The sequence below is a fragment of the Semicossyphus pulcher genome, unplaced genomic scaffold (genome assembly GCF_022749685.1).
Source record: "Semicossyphus pulcher isolate SPU_LCO1_2020_fin unplaced genomic scaffold, fSemPul1.0.p SCAF_17, whole genome shotgun sequence".
In the NCBI taxonomy this organism is placed as follows: domain Eukaryota; kingdom Metazoa; phylum Chordata; class Actinopteri; order Labriformes; family Labridae; genus Semicossyphus; species Semicossyphus pulcher.
Genome location: NW_027211681.1, coordinates 20,275,881 through 20,297,140, shown reverse-complemented (window position 1 = coordinate 20,297,140; position 21,260 = coordinate 20,275,881). Strand labels below are relative to the sequence as shown.

The following is a 21,260-nucleotide window of genomic DNA, read 5'->3' as shown; positions in this document are numbered from 1 at the left end:
TTATATTGTGTTTGAGTGTATATATACTGTATATGCGCCTGGGCTTGTTTTTATGTGAATATGCACTTGTGCCTGTTTGTAATAACCTTGACTTTGACAGGAGCCTCTGAAAGATAAAGACTGCAGACAGCAGGAAGGGGAGCACACACAAAAACCAACACACACACGCCACTCTGAAAAAAAGCTGCTTGTTTGTCCCTCTGCCTCTACTTTTTTTTTTTTTTGGTCAAACCCTCTTAATCCAGCGGCCATAATCTGTAGCTGTTCTGTAATCTGGGGAAAAGCTTCTCCCTCTCTCTGCAGCTCTATCTGCACTTCATCCCTTCATCCTGCTCTCACACTCTAATTTCCCCTGTAATTTGCTAAAGAGCGGCGTGCTGATTGGTAGCTCGGCTGCTTCTGTTTACACTCTGCGGCTGACATCACTCCCCTCTGCATGTGTGTGTTTGTTTGCACATGTAGCCCCCACCCCGCCCCCGGAACGATCTATCTTGGATTAAAAACAAGAACTACCCCCCTCTGCCTCCCTCCCCCTTCCTCCCCCGGCTGATGAATCAATGAGTGCAGATATCTGTGTCACCATCAGAGAGCCTCATGACACCGGACCACCAACTTCTGACAGGAGGACGACACTATTCCACTTTCTTTTCCTCAGTAGATTATCCCTCCTCTGCTACATGAAGTCTGGATCACGGCATTATTTAATAAATCTCCCCGCCTGACCCAGAGCCATGATGTATATTTAATCAAATACTCTGAGACGAGGTATCACTCTGCCCTAAAAAAAAATCCATCCTTTTTTGTGTCTTAAAACTGATTCTCATCTTTAAACACACTCTAACCTTCTGCTGAATATATTTATACCCTTATATTTCAGACTTCTCCTTCTCTGTTTGTTGGAGAGCATTAGCATAATGTGTCTCTGATGGTGTCCTTGGACCAGGGTTCATATTTGCATGATAATTTTGAGGCGAAACACTGCAGTAACCAATTCCACCTGCCATTCTCAGCCTGTCAATCACATGGCAGTAATTACTATGATATTATTTTGCAGCATCCCCCTCAAATTGTAGCCAGGCTTTATTTAGCATGAAAATCCAGTCGTTCACGTCGAATTTGTTGCCCTCCTCTCTTTAACGGAGGGTTGCCGACAGTCTCGGTGCCGCTGACGAGTAAACTTTAAGTGTAACCGTGGAGACTCGCAAACCTCAGGAGAGGTGAAGTGGAGGGTTTCTCAGGGGTTCTCATTACCAGGAATGTTCTGAAGTCCGGTTTTTCAGCGCCTCAGACTTTGCCTGTCATCATAAGTTTAGAGTTTTAGTGTAACATGTAGCCTAAACACAAACGCCATCCCCGACATGCCTGTTCTCCTTCTGTTTCAGACGCTTGCCACACTGAGGGTCAGTAGAACACTCCAGGAGATATATCTCGTTTTCCTGAGTATAAACTGACACCAAGGATCCCAACATGCAAAGAATATATGCTAAAATAAATATAATAAGATGTAAAGCATTTTAAAACTCGTTTTATACTCATTTGCACTTTAAAAATGCAGATTTAAAAGCTGCAGTTTGAAACATTAATGCTGCAGTACTTCAAATGTTCCCGTTTCTCAGAGGTGCTCCACTTCTTAAAAACGATGATGGCCTTTAGCTCTCAGTTAATTAGTCTGAGGTGCTGGAAGCTCTCCGAACAAGTCAAGACAATAAGAAGAGAAAATGTTAACAGGGAACTTTTCATGTTTTCATATTAAACCTTTCGAAATGGAGTTTCCGGCTTTGGCAGATATAACGTGCGTCAAACTCATTTCAGCTTTTTGGAGAATCTAGGTCAGTAGTGGCAAATCGGAAAAATGAAAAGAGAGAGGAACAAGTGCCAAAGTGTTCAGCACTTTATGTACCAGCAGGCAGAATATGATTTTAGAAAGACGTCAGTCATCATGGAGTGCTCTCTAGAGATCTACTTGTCTAGTCTAGTGATCATACTACAACTATAAAAAAGCTTCTTTATCCTTCTGTGCACCCAGTGCTCAACAGTCAGAGGAATACGTGGATACGAGTCATTTATTTAAATCGCATAAGATGAACAAAATTATATAACAACTCTTTGGTTTCTTTTTTAGTTACACCCTGAACCTACATTTTTATTTACAGTGAAAACTTCTTAAATCAGCGTCTCTCTCTACATGTCGAGGCCAGCCAACGGGAAAGGTGACAGACATGCTGTGGTGGAGAGCATGCCAAGGTGCATGAAAGCTGTACTTAAAAAACAGGTTATCCCACCAAATATTGATGCTGAACTCTTCCTGAGTTAAAACTTTAGTATTCTGTTAAAACATGAACATGAACTTGTTTTGTTTTATTCGAGGTCTGAAAAACATCTTTTTGTTGTCTTAACCAGTCGTCATTTTCTGTTATCGCTTTTGTTCCTATAGTGTGTGGAGTGCAACAATATGCCCGAAACAGCTCATGCACACCAAAAGATTCCATTCACAGAGATTTCCAGTTTTGAGAGTCGGGACCAGAGTGAAGCCGATACTGGGCTCTCGCGGTCGAACGCGACTTTAGAGTTAACAAACATGGCGGACTGCGGGCAGGAAGGCCCAATCCCAATCTCCACACTCATGGACTCACAGACTTTGAGGCGCGTTCCTGGTAAGTGTGTGAGTGCTTAGTGCTGTCCCACAGTCAGATCACAGTTACGGACTTTCCATGAGCCCGCATATCTGCACACTTTTAAGTTCATAGCACACTTGTTGATGTATACAAACGTGATTGTCCATCCCCCTACTACATGTAGACAAATGTTCGTATATTAAAGTATTCAATAAAGTTTGAACAAAAAAAACCCTAAATGGAAACAAAGCGAGCATGCAGGTGACGGGAACGTCACGAATACATTTATCTGTAAGCTAAGTGACAAAATGACCCTTTTTGTTATTTACAGCATCTTTTTAGAGAATAAAAAAATAATGCCTTTCTGAATTTTGATAGTTTGTAACTTTAGATACACTGTAATGCAAGACCCACACATACATATTGGAGGTCACCTTTTTTTCTAATTATGTAATGGCGCATCTTGTTGCCAGGCAACATGTGATGCCATGATAGAGTGTCCCATTCCTTATTTCTCAAACCCTCACAGACTCATGGGCTCGCGCACTGCACGAATGACGTTATTAAAGTCTGTGATGGTTCAGTGTTTAGGCTTCAGACTGAGGGAGCCTGGGATCGAACCTCCGACCTTCCGATTGAAAGACTCTACCACTGAGCCACAGCCGCCCATTGGCTATCGTTTCGTTCCACGTGACAATTCACGTGAGTGCGTGCTCAGTTATCCTCCGGGTTCCTCTCATACAACAGGATTTCCGATTGTAAATATTGAACATGTTTAATATTTACGATTCGAAATCGGTGCGGCCACGACATCCTCCCGAGCAGAGCGGGGAAGTAAAATCACTCTGAACATCCCTCACACCACGGGAACATCTGGCAGGATAATCTTTACAACCATCAAAAAATCAATTGAGCCCAAATCTGCTCGATCATCTTGTAGTGTGTACCCTGCATTAGCTTGCGCAGGTATCTAGTCTCTCAATAAGATAGATAGAAATATATACAAGGATGTAAGGAATGTATTATTGTATTTCACTGATACGTTAAAACGTGTTTACGGTAACATCAGATACAGTGGAAGAACATTCACACGACCTGTTTTATCGTTAGATTCGGTTCATTAACAAATAAGACTCTCAGCATATTTTTGGTGTTTCCAGCAGTTTTCCAGCTCTTCAAATTTGTACAGCCCCAAGCTTACAACACACTCTGTTCTAATGAGACAATAATAACGGCACTTTATTTTCCAGCTTTAACTGTATTTTGCACCTCCTCTGCAATTTCTGTGTTTAAAGGAGGAGAACGGAGATTCGAGGAGGTGATCAATAATTGTGCAGAAGTGCAAAAATTCAAATAAGAAAACAGGAAATTATGTGTAAAAGTAAATATTATCACTCCAGTGTGCTGCAGCAGCTTTCCCTTTATATTTCTGTTGGTCTATCACTGCTGAGTTTAGATAAAGCTGTGTACTTGATGTAATGGGAATAACAGACGTTCATACTTCAGTCCAGTGCCCTGACACTTCCTTGATCGTCGATAGGGGTCGATGCATTGTACAAATGACTTGCTAGAAATGAAAAGAGACACAATTATGATAAGGATGTTCTCATATCTCTTAATTAGAGAGATTTATTGCAACTGAGCCAAAGATAAGGAAACCGTTGCCAAATGTTTTTTTAATACACTATACTGTATGCAGATGTTGGCTTTTCAGAATATACTTGTAGACTCTTTGAGATTACAACTTCAAAAAAAAATGTAAGTAAGAGGCAAAATATTGACACAGGGTTGAGTCCAGTGATTATAACACAGCTGTGAAGGTAATATACAAGTGCTGAGATATTCTGCACTTCTCTTTTTGTCAACAAGTCCCACAAAAAGAGCAAAACTAACAATGATTAGATACTTAATCCTCTGCACCGTGGAGCTCTTTTGTCCCCAAAGCTGTTTAAAACACGTCAGTGAGTCACAGTGCACACATGTTCCTTCATTAAGAGGAACACGGTTTATTTTGAGCCCGCATAAAACTTCCTGGCTGCCGAAATACTCTGCTGAAAAAAAGTCCCCAAGAAATGCACTACTTCCTCTTGTTTGAGAAGAATCACAGTGTCCAGATATTTGTAGAAACTACTGAAGCGTTTTTAAAAATCAATCTATTTTTATGACCAGTTTTCAAGGGTTTCTGTCTTCAGTAGGAACACATTTAGGCCAGAGATTGAACGTTACACAGAAGCAAGATGCAGTGTGCACATGAGCGGTAGGGGCAGTGCAGAGGCAGAGGGGATACAGCAGCAGCAGGGGCAACAATGGTGGAAAGTTTTGAGACAAGATGATAGCCCAAGTCCACAATTATCCACATCTGTACGATGTGTCATTGCCACTGCACCGTGACAAACATGCCTGTCAGAATAGCTGGAGACAGATAAGTTCCATTTTAGAAGTCGACGTGGAAACCTGCAAAACTAATGGAAACAAGTCTGGGACCGTTACGTCCGCGCACAGAGGAAGATGTTGGAGAAACGAGTGGGGACGGTACAGACGGTTTGTTCCGTTCATCGAACAAACAAAAGCTGTCACTTTTTCTGCTGTGATCTCAGAATGAACATAATAGTAACCTCCTCAAGTGTCACCCAATGGCTGTATATAAAGATGGATGACGCATCTCCATCTATTCTCAGTGTGTAAAATTGAAGCTAATATACCCCGCTGCTATCGTACGATGGTGACGTCATTCGGAGCCAGAGCCACTTCTGCTAACCAAAACACACACACTTAACTTAGTGAAAAAACCAGCAGAGATCCCACAGCGGCGTGTTTAACAGCAGAATAGCTTCTTGTGTTGGTCTGAAGCAGATGTTCACAGATATGGAAACTTCAATGACTGTAGTGATTGTTTTAGTTACGTTTCCTCTCGCGGATCATCCTCCACTCTGCTAATCCAGAACAGATCGGCTGCAGGAGACGTATTTGTCAACAGAGCTGTCAATCATCCCTTTTACAGCATCAAATAACTAACTAAAACTAAACTTGTCAGAAAAATTAAATGAACTAGGCTTTATGAGCAATACTGCAGCCAGTCAGCAGGGGGGCGGTTGAAATGTTTTGGGTTCACTTTTAGGGAGATGTCGTGTCGCCATGTCTGTCCATCGAACACACAAAAGCTGACGCTTTTTTCTGCTGTGATCTCAGAATCAACATAAGAGTAACCTCTTTGAGTGCCGCCATGTCTGTTGTTTACGTCCCGCACATATAATTGCATATGGCCTGAACTCTCTGGTGCGCCCTCTAGAGGTATCCTCCAGTAACCCGCATAGTGCATAGCCAAGTATGTGAACAATTACGTTTGTGACGCAGCCAGTTGTGCCGAAGTATATCTCCGGCTTTTTTCCTTAAAGTTATTAAATTCATTGTGAAACTTTCTGAAGGTTATGCGAGTCTGCTGAAATGTCAAGAATGCATCATTCTAAAGAGAGCTACTCTGATAAATGGAAAGAAAAGGTGCATCATGTTGAGAGATACAAAAGCAAAAATCAATACATTTACCATGCTAACTGTTTTCCTTAGTTTCTTTATGCTAAGCTAAGCTAAACAGCTGCTTGCTCCAGATGCATATTTACAATACATGCAAGAGAGTAGGGCTGAGTATGGTTAAAGTGTTGTATTATATTGAAGAACACTTGCTGTGATTGGCTGCAAGATAAATCATACAAATACTGTTTTGTTTCTCCATCTATAGGTACAAAAGGGATCTAATAATGTTATGGCCTTACATCTTCCTGCCACCACTTAATGTCCTTTATCTTCATCCTCAATCCTATGACATTATGTGGGAGTGCACAGCCACTACAGCAGCTCCCTCTCAGCCTCATCACTCTCATACAGTTAATAATACAAACGCAGGCTGACTAACACCTGACGCGTCTCTGTGCATGCACGCCTGTAATTGTGTGTGTTAGAGGTGTTAGTGTGTGTGTGTGAAGACAGTGATTCTCCAGCAGAGAAAACCTGACTTCCTGTTTAATTATTCAAACATAAACCTGGAGTCACGCTGTCACACACACACACACTGATGCACACACACACACACACTGATGCGCACACACACACACCCTCCATAAGTCACCCTTTAACCTCTTTCCCTTCACTTCGCGTCTCTTTGCCTCCCTGAATTCATATCTCTCTGTCCTCCTCCTTCTGTCCTGCACTCCTGCCACGTTTCCTCTCCCATTCTAGCTGTCCTCCTCACCCCTCACCACCTCCTCACCCCCGTCCCACCTCCCCCCTTTCTCTTTTGTCAATGTGCAGTGGACTGAGCACTCAGCGCTGATCTGTTCTGGCATTTGAGGAGAAGCGTTTTTCTTTTCCATGGCACTGCTGGAATGTTCAGATACAAAACACACACGAGAGGAGGAGAAGGGAGGAGAGAGGAGGAGAGAAAAGAAGAGGAGAGGAGTGGGGGGGGGGGGAGAGAAGATTGGCGTAAGAGGACGAGAGTGAGGAAGATAGAAGGGGAAAGGAAAGGACAAGGGAAGAGAGGAGAGGAGAGGAGAGGGAAAGAGAGAAAGATGGAGTGGAGAGAGGAGAGGAGATTGGAGGGGGGGGGGGATAATAGGTGCAAGGAAACTACAGGGGAAGACATGAGTGGAGAGGAGAGGAGGAGAGGATAGGAAAGGAGGAGGGGGGAAGAGGAGGGTGGAGTGGAGAGAGGAAAGGAGATTGGAGGAGAGTGGGGAAGATAGAAGGGGAAAGGAAAGGACAGGGGAGGACATGAGAGGAGAGGAAACAGGAACAGAGGAGAAGGAGGAGAGGAAAAGAGAGGAAGCAGGAGCGGAGATGGCAGGAATTTGAAGGAGAGGAGAAGAGAGGAGAGGGAACAGAAGAGAGGAAAGATAAATAGAGGAGAAAATGGAGGAAGAGAGGAGAGTAAATATGAGGTGAGAAGAGGAGAGGAGATGAAATAATAGGGAAGGAGGGAAGAGAAGAGGAGGAGAGATGAGAAGAGGAGAGGACAGGCAAGTAAAGGGAAAGAGAAGATTGAAGGAGGACAAGGAAGGTACTGTGCAGTGCGAAAGATGAATGGAGGAAATAGGAGATCGGAGGGCAGGAAGCAGGAGGAAAGGGGGAGAAGAGCAGAAAGAGGAACAGAGGTGAGAAGAACAGGCAAGATGAAAAGAGAGGAGTCAGGAGGAGAGAGAGGAGGAGCAGATTGAACTGGAGAGGAGAGGACATAGATGACAGGAGAGGAGAGGAGAGGAGAGGAAACTGAAGGGGAGCAAAAAGGAGGAGAGGAGATAAATCCAGAGCCGCGGTGAAATGGAAGAGGAGGAGAGCAGTTTCAAGGCTGTAATTGAAATCTAATTATCACCTCAAGTCCCAGCTGACTCAACGTCAAGCAGCCGCACGCACGCGCGGTCTGAGCGCCACATCTGTGCGCGCATGCAAATGTCTGCACGTGCGCACTTACGATCATCACATTATTACCACTAACATCTGGCGTCTTCACACACCAATAATCCTCCCGTCCCGAGAGCGGTGTAGGACCTTCGTGTACTTTCACCTCTCTCTCTCTCTCTCTCTCTCTCTCTCTCACACACACACACACACACACACACACACACACACACACGCACACACACACACACACACACACACACACACACACACACACACACACAAACACACACACACACACACACACACACTTTTCTGCATTCTCATACAAATGGTAAACGGTGGGAAATGTGTGACAAGCATTCCTAATTACATTCTGATGACTCTTCTCACACTTGTGCAACGTCATCACTATCACACACCCAACGTCATAGCACAAACAGACACATCCGTACACACATGCATGCAGGAGGGGAGCGCACACACACACACACACACACACACACACACACACACACACACAAACACACACACGCACCATACACAAATACAGTGCACCATTTAGGCTAAATGGCATCACATCAGGTTTGGCCTGCACTGTCCTGACCTGGTAATGCTGGGCAGTGACTCTCTGTGTGTGTGTGTGTGTGTGTGTGTGTGAGTGACAGGAGGATGGATGGATGGATGGATAGATGGATGGAAGGATACTGACTGGCTTTCCCTGGCCGAGGTCTCTGTAGAAGCCGCTGAGCTGTCAGCAAGTCCTCGGTCTTGACGGCCTGGAGCAGCTCCTGGTCCTTCCCCATGTCCCCTCTGTCCCGCCTCGGTCCGCTCGGTCCCGCTCTCTTCCTCTGAGCGCCCCTCTCTCCTCCGTTAATCCGCTGCTACATCCTGCCGCCGCTCCGGGCCTCCCGCTGGAGCTGAGGCGCGGAGGGATGGGTGCTGCTGCCGGGAGTGGGATGCTCCGATTCGGCCAGGAGTCCAGCGCAAGTCCCCCTCTGGTACCTCCCCTCCACGCGCGGTGCTCAAGACCCAACACCGACCGCAAACCGACCGACTGACCGGACCTCACTCTCTCTCTCTCTGGCGGGATGCACTCCGGCCGCGCAGGAACGCTCGCGACAGATTCCACAGATTCTATCCGCGTGACGATTTCACCGGGTCTACGTGCGTGCCGTGCGTGAAGAACGGTGGAGCTCGAGCGCCCTCCTGGCTGCTGGGTCAAATCCGCACCGCTGAATTCTCACGAGCCCTCAAACCGCAGAATAAACACGCACGAGTCCCTGATGGTTGATGTGTGACCGCTGTCTCCACCGCGGTGCTGGACCAGCTCGCGCCAGCTTCAACACCACACACACACTCACACTCACATTCACATATGGCATTACATAAACATGAGCTACTTGTGCGCGCGCCACTCCAGTTGTTGTAATCCCAGTCCGCGTGTATGCGCGCGTGCGGGCGGACAAGTCAGGAGAGGTCGTTTGACATCGTAATAATAATGTACTCAGTCGCGTGCAAGAGTGGCACTGGAGCGCGGGACAGCGGGAGTCCGGGATCGCGCGGACCCATGAGACACTCTGCCAGTCGATTTAAATCTGAAATAGTAATTTACAATGCCTTTCAATTAACTTTTTTTTTTAAATTTAAATGACTTTATTTGTATCTTTTTAAATCAATTTTATCAACAATTATCATGTATTTTTTACGAGCTTTGTTTTTTTTTTTTTTTAATTGCGAGACAGATTAATTGTTCTTGCTTCTATATGTGTCACTGAGGTGTCAACATTTTTAAGGTTAATGAGACAGAGATAATTTGAGGGCAGCGAAAGTGTGTGGCGTGTGTGTGTGTGTGTGTGTGTGTGTGTGTGTGTGTGTGTGTGTGTCCCTTGTGCAGGGCTAATTTAGACTAAAAGGGGCCACTGCCAGTCAGATTTAGGACAGGAAGTAGAACAAATGAGACGACTGGTACTTCATAAAAAATCATGCAGTGTGTATGTGCATGCTTCAGCTGTGTAAAGCCTTTCTGATTGGAATGGCAGATAGTCGTTCAGTTGAGAGGCCTTTTTTCATACAGGGCCAGATTAACCAGCTACGGGGTCCCTGGGCCAAAATGAGTTGTGGGCCCCATCCAGCCCCCCCCCCCCCCCCCCCCCCAACAACATTTTAGACCATTTACAAAAAAACAAACATAATGATATTTGAGAATTGAGCCGTATCTGCTGAAAAAAGATAACAGAGCTGTGTCTCAATGCCATTCTACACATGCACCAATTCTATGTAGTGTGATCATGCTGAAGTAAAATATACTTAAAGTGATCAGCATTTACAGCTATTTAAAATATGTGCCAGTGCTTTGCACTCTTGTACAATGCAATGCAAGAAGAAGAAGAAAAGTGTCAAAAAGTTTTACATTTGCAAAAATACATTGTCGAGGCGGCTCAAGAAAGACCAGAAACTGACTATTTAATAACTGTGAGTTGGCATCTGTTGGTTTCTAAAGTCCCAGTTTGATTGACGTCATGCAGCACAATTGCAAAAAGCATGTTGATTTCTATAAAAGCTTCTAACTATGAAGAAAAGTAGGCTAGGCTAGACATACATCATACAATTAGCTTTGTATTTTGAATGAAATCTGGATTTTAAGATGCATATTACAACAAGTCTAGAGCCATGCTAGCAATGCTATGCTCTGTGAGGCTGCAATTAAGGAAGGCAGTCATCGGGGCTAACAGCTAGCCTACACAGGCTACGTACAATAACGATGTAAACAAGCAACTGAGTATTAATAATTTTTATTATGGTCCTTATCTTAGTTTAGCATGCTAACATGCTAATGGGATTTGGTCCAAAACAAAAGCATTGGACACATAAAAACTTTGACCTTCAGGTGGCGCTCGAGGCAATACCAAAGAATCACCAAAGTCACCACAACACTACCAGTGGGAGACACGAAGATTTATACCTAATTGCATGCCAATTCAATCAATAGATGTTGAGCATCAGACTGACATGCTGTCTCGATAGCAACGCAGCTAGCATGGCTAAAAATAAAGACCAACATGTTACTTTAGAGCTCCACGAGCAGGGCCTTTTGAGATCCCTCATAGCCTGGTAGCAAAGCGCGGTCGTCCACTTTGCCTGGTCAAGTTGTTCCGGTGAGGGTTTCACAAGCATTACAGTACATATTGTAGAAATAAGATTTTAATTTATTAAACATTTAAAACATTTGGCAAAGCATCACACTGCTGTACAAGTTCTGCTTGTTTCACATGATTAACTCCTGGCAAACAATTTCAAGTGTTGATGAATAGTTAAAGCTGCATTAATCAATACTGTTTGGGGGCGCTGGTTCAGCTCAGCTGGTAGAGCAGGCGACCCATGAGCAGACAGCTACAGTCCTCGCCACACTGATCACAGGCTCGACGCCCGGGCTGCTGGTCATTTGGTGCACGTCATCCCCCGCTCTCACCTCCCCACACTTCCTGTCTCACTTAAGCTATCCTATTTAACAAAGGCAAAAAATAATCTTCAAAAAAAACAATACTGAAATGAAATGGCTACTGCTCAGTGCAACATTATAGCCTGATTGTTCTGGTTTTACAGCATTTTCTGTATACTTGTATCTCAGCTGCTCCAAGATCCTCTGGCTCAACAGGTGCAATAACCTAAAGTAAACAACTAGTTGTTAAAAAAAAGAATAAATATCTCGCTAAATCTCATACATTTTTTATTTATTAAAAACTACTGAAGAACTGCGGAGGCAAGGAGCCATGGTTTTTTCAAATCAATGTTTTATCTTGGGATACGCAAGTGGATTTTTCATGATTACTTCAAGAAAAAAGGTAACTTTCTTGTGATTGTCTTTCAACTCATTTAAAGGGCTACTTCATAAAGTTGCATAGTTCAGTCTTCATGCTCATATTGAATAAATGCAGTATCATACCTGCAAATAAGCTGGATTACTTCATTCAAGAAAGCAACCTTTATTGCTCTTGTAAAAATGTGTTACTTTTCTAATAATCAAGAGAAAACTGCCTATTGTTTTCCCAAGATAATAAAGTAATTAAACGATAATTTCCAGAAAGCATCTCTCTTGTCCTGAGAGATAATTACTTCCTCATCTTGAGATAACATGATTAGGAACACAAATTCAACCACGGCGGCTTGTGGCGTCTGTTGTAAACAAAGTAATATATCCGCTTCTTTTGATTTTGGTGTTTTTCTGCCCTCTAGTGGCCAAACATCAATTAATGCAGCTTTAAACAGCAGCAATGTCGACATCTTTATGGATGTGAGTCAGATATGTAATTGTAAAAGCACTGATGCAGCAGCTACGTATTATTTGTTAGAAATATGTCCTGTGTATGATGTGTTCTTTTCATTACATTAAAAATGTTATGTACCACGCGTGTTGTAAAACATTTTGATAATGTGTGCAAATAACTATAAGACAATATGCAAATTAAGAAATGTGTTTTTTTCACACAAAACATCTTGATGCAGCAAAAGGCACTCTGTCCACACATGTCTCTATATACAGTGAGGGTACGCATGAACGTAGTCTTTATCCTGACTACTGAGTCCAGGTAAGGTGCTTATTTTCTCTGCTCCATATGTGCGAGTTAGAGCCCTCCTGCACATCTGCTTGAGGCGCTCCGGACGCTGCTTCCGGTAGGGCGCCGTCAGCTTGCAGGATGAGCCGGTGTAATAAGCAAGCAGAGCGAAGAGTGAGGAAAAAGTCCTTTGGCTGCCGTAAAGATTGAAGTGCAGATTGTTCAGCTGGACCCGGACACTCGTCGGTCCGTCGTTGCTTTGGTAACTCAGAGTGAAGAAAACGTCTGACTGCCCACTGTCTCTGCAACAACACAGCAGCATACAGTCAGTTTGTGTAAACTTCTTTATAATTCTCAACTTCTTCTTTATAATATTTGTAAAGAAGGAACTAAAGGAGAACAATATACCACATACACATCCATTATTATTAAGCAGAAAACTCTAAGGCTGAAAAATGAAGCCAATGCAAAGTGCCAAAAACTGTAGTACTGTAAGTGGCCACTTGAGGCTGGCTTCAAAAGTGAGTCAATCCCCATTAGGCCCCATATTACAATGCATAACTTAACTGCAGAATTAAACATGTTTACAACCTGCTAGAAAACAATTTTGGTAGCTATTTTCTTCTATTTACATATGGCGGTTGAATTTTGATATAACTTACCTGTTAAAATCATACTAATGCTGCATTCACATGGCTTCAGGCAGACGGTAGACGGCAAACTGGATATCATTTTAGTGGACGAGAGCAGGACGGTAAAATGTAGTGAGGCTGGCAGAGATCGCCGGCAACTGTAACGGTGGATTGCCGCGCAAAGTTAAAATTGTTTAAACTTTTTGCCGTCCTCCACAACGGTATTTACAACCAGATGTGACGTACCTGCCTATCACAACAAGAAAACATGGGCGACCTAGACAACCAGAGGCTGATCATTGTGGTTCAACAGCACCCCGAACCTTGTGAGCACGTGTTTTTGTTTTTGTTGCGCAGTTCTCGTTTCACTAACCATATTGTAAATGAAAGAATTAGCTTATGTTTTAAGGGGAATCTAACAATATTTTTTTGTTTGCAATAGAATATCAATAATAATAAGCAATAATTACATCAAATGATGACACAAAATAAATGTATCATTATAGTTTATTTAAAATCACCATAGCAACATCGTCATGCGTATTTCGTTTTGCCATCCTGCCGTTACGTTGTGAGTGTTTGTTTACTTTTTGCGTGCCGTGCAAAAGGTGTTGTCCGTCTGCCGTCTACAGTCTGCCTCAATCCATGTGAATGCAGCATAAGGCTTAAAGCATAATTAGGGGCATGGTCGATTTGAGTGACAAGTGGATGCTGCTAGGTTTATGCTCTGTATCACCTTAGTTAATACAGTCACTGTACTTGACCTCTCTGCTTGGTTGGTACCTCTTTTGATGTATGTCAGAGAAATATTTTAGCTTAAAGCTCCTGCGAGGAACTTTCAGTTTGTGTTGATTTTGGCGCCCCCTGCAGACAAAGAAGTATCTTTTTGCTGATCTTGTCCTGTACACGTGTCTCATCCTGCTCTTTATTAACGTTGAAACATATCACTCATCGAGAATCCTCGCTGTGGAAAATGCTGTTTCACCCATGTGCTGCTCCTTGTTTCAGGCATTAAGATATCTATGTATTGTTAATCAATCTGGTCCCCGTTGGTCTCACTTGCTTTTGGAGGTCATATAGATGCATCAGTATTCATTTCAGCCCGTTTCAAAACCACCAAAAAACTCCTCACAGGAGCTTTAATTGTACTAACAGGCTGTCCTCGAAGTCTAGTATTATGTTATTAATATGTTAGCACTAATAAGCAGGTGTCAGTGTCTGTCCTCACCATACCTGGCTTGTTAGCTCTTTTAGCATTTATCACACATTAATGTATTCGTGTTTGACATTTCACGGGAGTCAGACAGTTTATTGCCAGCCATTCTTTATACGATAATTATATCCTACATCATAAATGTGCTACCAATTCAAACAATAGCAGTTTTAATATATTGCATCGACTGAATTTATTATTTTGTTTGAATGAATCCTTTATTTACCCCAAAAAGTCACATAGGTGAGAAATTCATCTAGCAGATCTAACAAAATTCCACTCAGCAAGAGTACAGTGTTGAAAGTTGAATATGAATCAACTCTTTCAGATGAGATCTTACCTGATGAGGAAGGTGCCCAGCGGGGCGTGTGCGAGTATGCTGTGTGCCTCCTCCATGGTCATCGATCCCCAGTAGTATCCGCTGTGCTGAAGCTGCAGGTACGTGTGTTTCACTAGTTTGTACTCTTCTGCGCTGCTGAATGGACGGAGGTGTGTGGGCAGGCTCTCGGCATCAGCAACGGACAGTGGCTGCAGCAGAGAAGGTCAGATAAAAAAATCTGTTAACGTGTGCGGACGACACAAACCTGTTACATGTAGCTCCCAATCGCTTTAAATAAAAGAGACTGAGAGATTTCTGCCAGGAAGCGCTTTCTCTTTCACACAGGAGACAGGTGTTGGTGTCCCATGAGAAACCAAAAGTCAACATTTACGTTTTTTTAAGCTCTTACGTGATTATTTTCTGAGCCTAACCAAGTTGGTTTTGTGCCTTAACCTTAGAAAACTGACAGTTTCACAGCTACTGCCAGGTGTTTCAACAGGTGTTGTTTGGTTAGGTTTCAGAGATTACTGTTTCTTTTGGTTTCACAAGAGCCGGAGCAGCAGTGTCCCGATTAAAAGTCTTATTTTTGACCCATTTATCTACCCTGACCTGCTCCCTACACAGACCTTATATCCCGCATCACCTGAGGCTCTCCTAGAGGCTTTCTGGCAGAAAGGTCTGGATGCAAACTTCTCCAATAACAGGATATGTGCAGCCTGAAAGCACACCTGCAGGCACTATTCAGGGCTAAAAAAAGAATCTTAGAACTTTTGACTCACAGCTTTTATCAGTCCCTTTGGAACAAAGACTGAACCCTGCCAGAACCTCTCTAAGTACATATAACCAGTTGCACTAATTTCCTTTCTGTTCTGTCATTGTTCCAACATTTATGTGTTGCTTTAAGAAAATGAATCAATGCTATCTTATTTGTCTGGCTTTAAGGTCTATGAAGAATGTTTTGTTTTGATAATTGCTATGATAGGGATAATACTGTACACTGACAATAACCACGCTCTACACAATGTTTAGCAGATAAGAGGCCCTGTGTTGAGCGGCTGCATCCGGATTTTTCCCAAAAATGAGAGTGAAAGGTTTCTGTGCCCTTGTTCAAAGTCCATAGATAAACTCAGACATTGGACTTTTTTCAAGTTGAGTTTCACAACGACGGCACAGAAATAACCAAAGACATTTTGAGTGTATGAGAGGGGACTTGACTGTCTTTTGAAGTTAAATGCACATGAGCTCTTTTCACAGATTTGCACAGTCCATATTTTATATACACTGATGAGTTTTATACTTAAAAAATAAGAAACATCAAGTTTGTTTTGCAGCAGCTAAAACAAAGCACACACTTATTCGTAGCTGTGTTTTTACATTTGTAATAAAACATTATTTACTGTATCTTGTATTTTCTGTCTTACTTTTCTGTCACTAACTTCTCAGTTTCTTTTCGGGACGATGTTTCAAATAAGCAGACACTATAAACACAAGGATACTTGCATCAGATGGCTGTTCTCAGTCTGTCTATGTATATTGTATCTGTCCCTATCAAATAAAATATGAAATTATTTAATTTAATTTAAAGGACAGCTGAAGAGAAACAGGAAACACTGGGAGAAGAGATTGGGAAATGACACACAGCAAAGGCCTGAGGGCGGGAGCCGAACTCATGGCTGATGCACAGAGGACCACAGCTTCCGTACACCCACTGAGGTATACCAGTGCACCATAAAACATTATTAATATAATTATTAAATCACTGTTATCACTATTATCAACATTATGGTTATAATTTTTACAAGTATATAGTCTTTGGCTAGAAAAAAAAATGCATTTTCTGAGATCAAAGTCACATGAAATCTCCTATTTACGTCCCTATTAAAGTGATGACTTGTATTCTCAAATATTAAAACACAGATCTATGTGAGCATGTTTTTATTTACATGTTCTGTAATCATTTTACACTCTACTTTATGCTTCTTATTTCCTCTATTACTGAGGTATCTATTCAGAGGTAAATATTGCACTTTACATGTATTTGACAGCTTAAGTAACCTGCTCCCTCACAGATATAAAGTGTCAAAACAAATCAGTTATGATTTACTATCGTAGAACAGGTTCCAATTCCAGTTAGTTCTGCCTTTTCCTTCAATAGGAAACTCTGCATAATGAGTACTCTTGGTACCTAAAGTATATTTACTAACTGAGGTCGTATTTTTAATTCAACAACTTTAATTACTTCCACCTGTGGATCTTACGTTGCCTGAATCAAATCCTATGTTTGATGTCTTAATCTCGCTCGAGCCATCTGTTTTAAAATCAACATCACAAAACAATAAACTCTCAGACTGTGAGTCATCGTGAGTGAACTGTGAGAACTAACCTGGCGCCAGGTGTCAGGTTCTTCCTCAAAGTTGAATTTGTTCCAGTGTAGTAAATCTAGCTGCCTCTCTGTCGGCTCTGGGCTCTTTAGTTTGACTGTCTCTGGGCTCTTTGCTCGCTCGGGCTCCGCGGACTCCTCAGGCTGTTGGTTTTGGCTCGGTTTCTGGCTCTGAACTACTGATTTATCAAGATCGTCTCTGACCATCCTACAACAGAGAATCCTCTTCTTGACCGCCTGCTGCACTTCCAGTTCCTCCACTTTTCACCAGTAGATCCTCCATCATCGACTCCTTTCTGTTTCGGTGTTCAGCTGCTCGGCCCTCTTTGGGACTCCATACTTGAAAACAGCTCGAGATCTTTTAGATGCTTTTTCAGATGTTCTTGAGGACTTTTGCTGAAAAATGTGATTATCTGAAAAACAGAAAAATGAAAACAGACAACCATCAAAATCTTTAAATCAACTACACTGCATTTCATACTGTTGAAAATCACAGTAACCGACTTTTATGCCACTTGTGGGCAGCAGAAACAAACATTTTCAACACAACACAGACATATCATTAGCTTCTATGTTAATATGCTAAACAGATGCTTATTGTCACATCCAACCATAATTATTATTTATTTAGAGTCCTGTTTCTGTCCAACAGACTAATCTAAATCCAATATTAACTCTCTTTTAGCTCCCTTTGTAGCTCAGTGGGTAGAGCAGGCTCCCCACACAAGGAGGCTACAGTCCTCGACACAGCGCAGGCTGGACTCCTGCCCTCGGCCCTTTTCTGCATGTCATTCCCTACTCTTCTCCTACATATTTCCTGTCTCTCTTCAGCTGTCCTATAAATAAAGGTGAACATGAAGCACTGGTTTAGCTGAGTTGGAGCCCCATGCATAGAGGCTACAGTCCTCAATGCACTGTGTGTCTGTTCTGTTTCCTTTTTGACCAGACACAGAGACGCTAGAAATCTAAGTAGGTCCTCTTTTTTTAACCCAGAGAATAGATCATAAATCAATAAGGAAATCCATAAAGAAATCATTACAGAATGATAAAAGAATACAATCATGTTATAATGATTAAAATCCATTATAGCATGATAACAATAAAATCTTATCGATCCCCCGCCCCTTGAGGAGCAGCAGAGGAGCACTGAGAAACATATGTTATTATATAAGTACCAATTATATCTTTATGATTTAACTGCATGCGGTTGCAACATTTTATCTAGCTTGTTTGTGTGTGTGTGTCTCTAAAGCACTATAAGAGGTCATGTGACTGACAACAAATTTGTATTACTGGGAAGGGCGGATGTAACTTAGTAACTGAGGGATGCTTTCACTTTCTCACTCAAGACACACAAAAGCTCTTTTGTAGATTTCCTTTGTGTTGTTGACTTTGAGCAAGGATATTCTAACATGTCCTGTTTGTTGTTAGTTATTTATTAAGATCCATTTCAGGGCAAAGTCACAAACTGCCTCAAAAAAAAAAAAAAAAAGTGACAAACTTACAACATGGAATATATGATTAGAATAAAAACTTAACAAAAAGTAGGTCTTTATAATACTAAATTGTTTGTAGTAAGTATACTTTCATATGTGTTCCATATAAAGTTTAATATTCAATATATTTGCATTACATTACTTAGATCTTTACTTGTTTAACCAACCAGATTACTAGTATAGATGTGCTAAAAAACCTTTTTCACATTCTGTTTTTCCCCTTTTCCCCCCTTTGTTAAACAGTTAAACTGAGTTTAAATATGATGCTGTGTGTTTAAATTGTAAACTTACTTTAAAAGGGCATTTTACTTCCAAAATCTCCTAAACTGGTTGGTTTTCTTCTCTGTGAGGCTGCAGGATGTACTGCAGTAATTAGCCAATGTGATTATTAACACCGGGATGTTTTTCCATCATAATAACAAACTTTCTGTTGTCACAGGTCTGTAATTCATCACTCCAATTGACATGTAAGAATGACAATGAGGTTTAACTTTCAGTTTGAGTAACCCTGTAACACAAAGGTCCACTGTACCTGTCCATTATATTTCCTCATTGTTACAGCTTTTACATGGAAATAGTGGGTTATTGTTGTTTTAGTAATCATTTACCCCCTTATATCTTTATATACTGCTGCACATAGTGGTTTATGTTTAATGTTCTTTATTCAGACTGTGTTTATAAAGTATGTTTTCACTGAGCACAACAAAAAAAGTCAAGTTTCCTCCTTTGTACTGACATACCTGATAAGTAAAGCAGATTCTAAAGGGTTACACGCCCATGTTGGGAAATCAGCGAAGTCCTCTTTTTACAGCCGGCCGGGATGGGGCTGCGACTCCTGTGCTGTTGACCAACAGTAGATGTTAACATCCTGAAATTAAATCTGACAGGCAGGTCTTTAACCTCATGGGATTGTTTCACTTGAGATCAAATGTGTTTGGAGTTCAGAGACAGCTCTGCAAAGGAATATGTGTAAAAGGTGCACTAAAAGATTTATTTTTTAAGTTGGCAAACATCACAAAAAAGGCAAAAAGATTTGTAAAAATAATCTATAATAATAAACATCTTTATAAATTAATTTTAAGTTGTGCATATTAAATATAATGCCATTTAATTAGATGAGTTATATGATATGCTTATGGCATAATTTAATCTAAAAGTATGAGTTTACATGACTGGGCATGCTGTCATAACTTCGCACAAATTAAAATAGGGACATTTAAAAACAGGTCCACATATTTCTTTTTAAACTCCCAATATGACTAAAACTACAAAATAAAAGCGTCTAATTCAGAATAATGTGTGTGTTTCTAGATTACGTTGTATCTGTTGATTTTAAATAAATAAAGAAGCACGTTGGTTATTAATGGCGCGCTAAAGCTTTTGGATTAACTATTAATAATTTTGCATTACTTAAACTCAAAGCGGACTTACGTGCAGTATCTGCCTGTCAGAGCCTCGTTGAGTTCACACAGCGCTGAAGGTCGCAGCTCGTCTCCACTGCAAACATCTTTACTTTCGATTAAGTTACCGTGTGATAGGGGCGGGGCTTCCGATTCAAACCTGCTGAAAAAATGCAACGTAAATTCATCACAGTCCTGTCAAAGTAGGGGCACGCGCTTTACACTCGCGCCCACTAACATGATTAGATTAAAAAAAACACTCGAGAGTTAAGGTGTGCTGAGCTTTCGCTTTCACTTTGGGCTTCAGATTTACACGAAATCACGTGATCTGCAAGCAGCGGGTGTGAGTTTCTGTGTTCATCTGTGTTAGTGTGTGCGTGCAGCTCACAGATTTTATTCTTATTCAGATATTTCATGGTGTAAAATGCACAAATTATGTCTTAACTGAATGCAAAATGTGCAAGATTGAAGGATTATATTGAAATCATATCTTTTATCTAAATAATGAGAACAACGCAAAGTCAAAATGAATGTGAAACATTAAATAAGTACACCTACTTATTGTCACATTATGAGTTATCAGTAACTCATCAAAGTGTCATTATCACTTCATGAGGGCCTTCCTCCTCCTCCCTGCATTGCTGTAAAGCAGGTTAGGGCTGTCAACAATTACTAAACACAAACTATGTGTTACTATGTGAAAAGAAATTGACCCATTCCTTCACAACTTAAGCATTAAACAAACTCAACAAAAAGGCTCTACATGTAGGCTATTTATATGTTATAGCTCTTTCATGGTTTAAAAACACATCAATAATTTAAATGCAGTCATTGTGCAAGATTAAAGGAGTTTTTTTTTGCCAGTTGCATGGATTAATTTAAATACATTACTTTTTAGTCACTGTCCATCACTTAATGACGTAACACAATCGTGATAGAGCCCATGGCCAACTGTTGCAAACACTGTCATTGCAGTATAACGAACTGGGTGTTGGAGGTGTCATTTCCAGGAAAAAACTTCAAAGCAGAAGGGTTGTGTTGTTTTTTGCCGGTCTCTATGAGAGTTGAGCGTAACTGGTTACCATGGCAGAACAAACAAAGAAAAGGTCGATTAATATAGATGATACAAGTCCTAATAAAAAGACAAACAAATGTGACACAGAGATGCATATAAAATAGCTAAGAGACTGTTAGAGAAGAAAAATTGACTAACCTGCAATTACCGCTCATCACCACAGGGGCCGCCAGAGAGAGAAAA

General features: G+C 41.5%; 2 protein-coding genes across 2 annotated transcripts in view; both read right to left on the bottom strand.

Moving 5' to 3' along the window:
- LOC138594801 (caskin-1) overlaps nucleotides 1-9,167 on the bottom strand; it is a 45,769-nt gene extending 36,602 nt beyond the window's left edge. Inside the window, exon 1 of the mRNA XM_069666032.1 lies at nucleotides 8,719-9,167. Within this exon, the coding sequence (XP_069522133.1) occupies nucleotides 8,719-8,812 (94 nt within the window). The 5' untranslated portion in view covers nucleotides 8,813-9,167. The remainder of the gene's footprint in view (nucleotides 1-8,718) is intronic.
- Nucleotides 9,168-11,104: 1,937 nt separating this feature from the next.
- socs1b (suppressor of cytokine signaling 1b) lies at nucleotides 11,105-20,172 on the bottom strand. Its single transcript, XM_069665990.1, has 5 exons — nucleotides 20,034-20,172; nucleotides 19,343-19,442; nucleotides 17,110-17,519; nucleotides 14,748-14,935; nucleotides 11,105-12,864 (listed from the first exon to the last, which is right to left on the bottom strand). Exons 3-5 carry the CDS (start codon nucleotides 17,311-17,313, stop codon nucleotides 12,540-12,542), a joined length of 717 nt encoding a protein of 238 aa, XP_069522091.1. The 5' UTR covers nucleotides 17,314-17,519; nucleotides 19,343-19,442; nucleotides 20,034-20,172; the 3' UTR covers nucleotides 11,105-12,539.
- Between the last annotated feature and the right edge of the window lie 1,088 nt (nucleotides 20,173-21,260).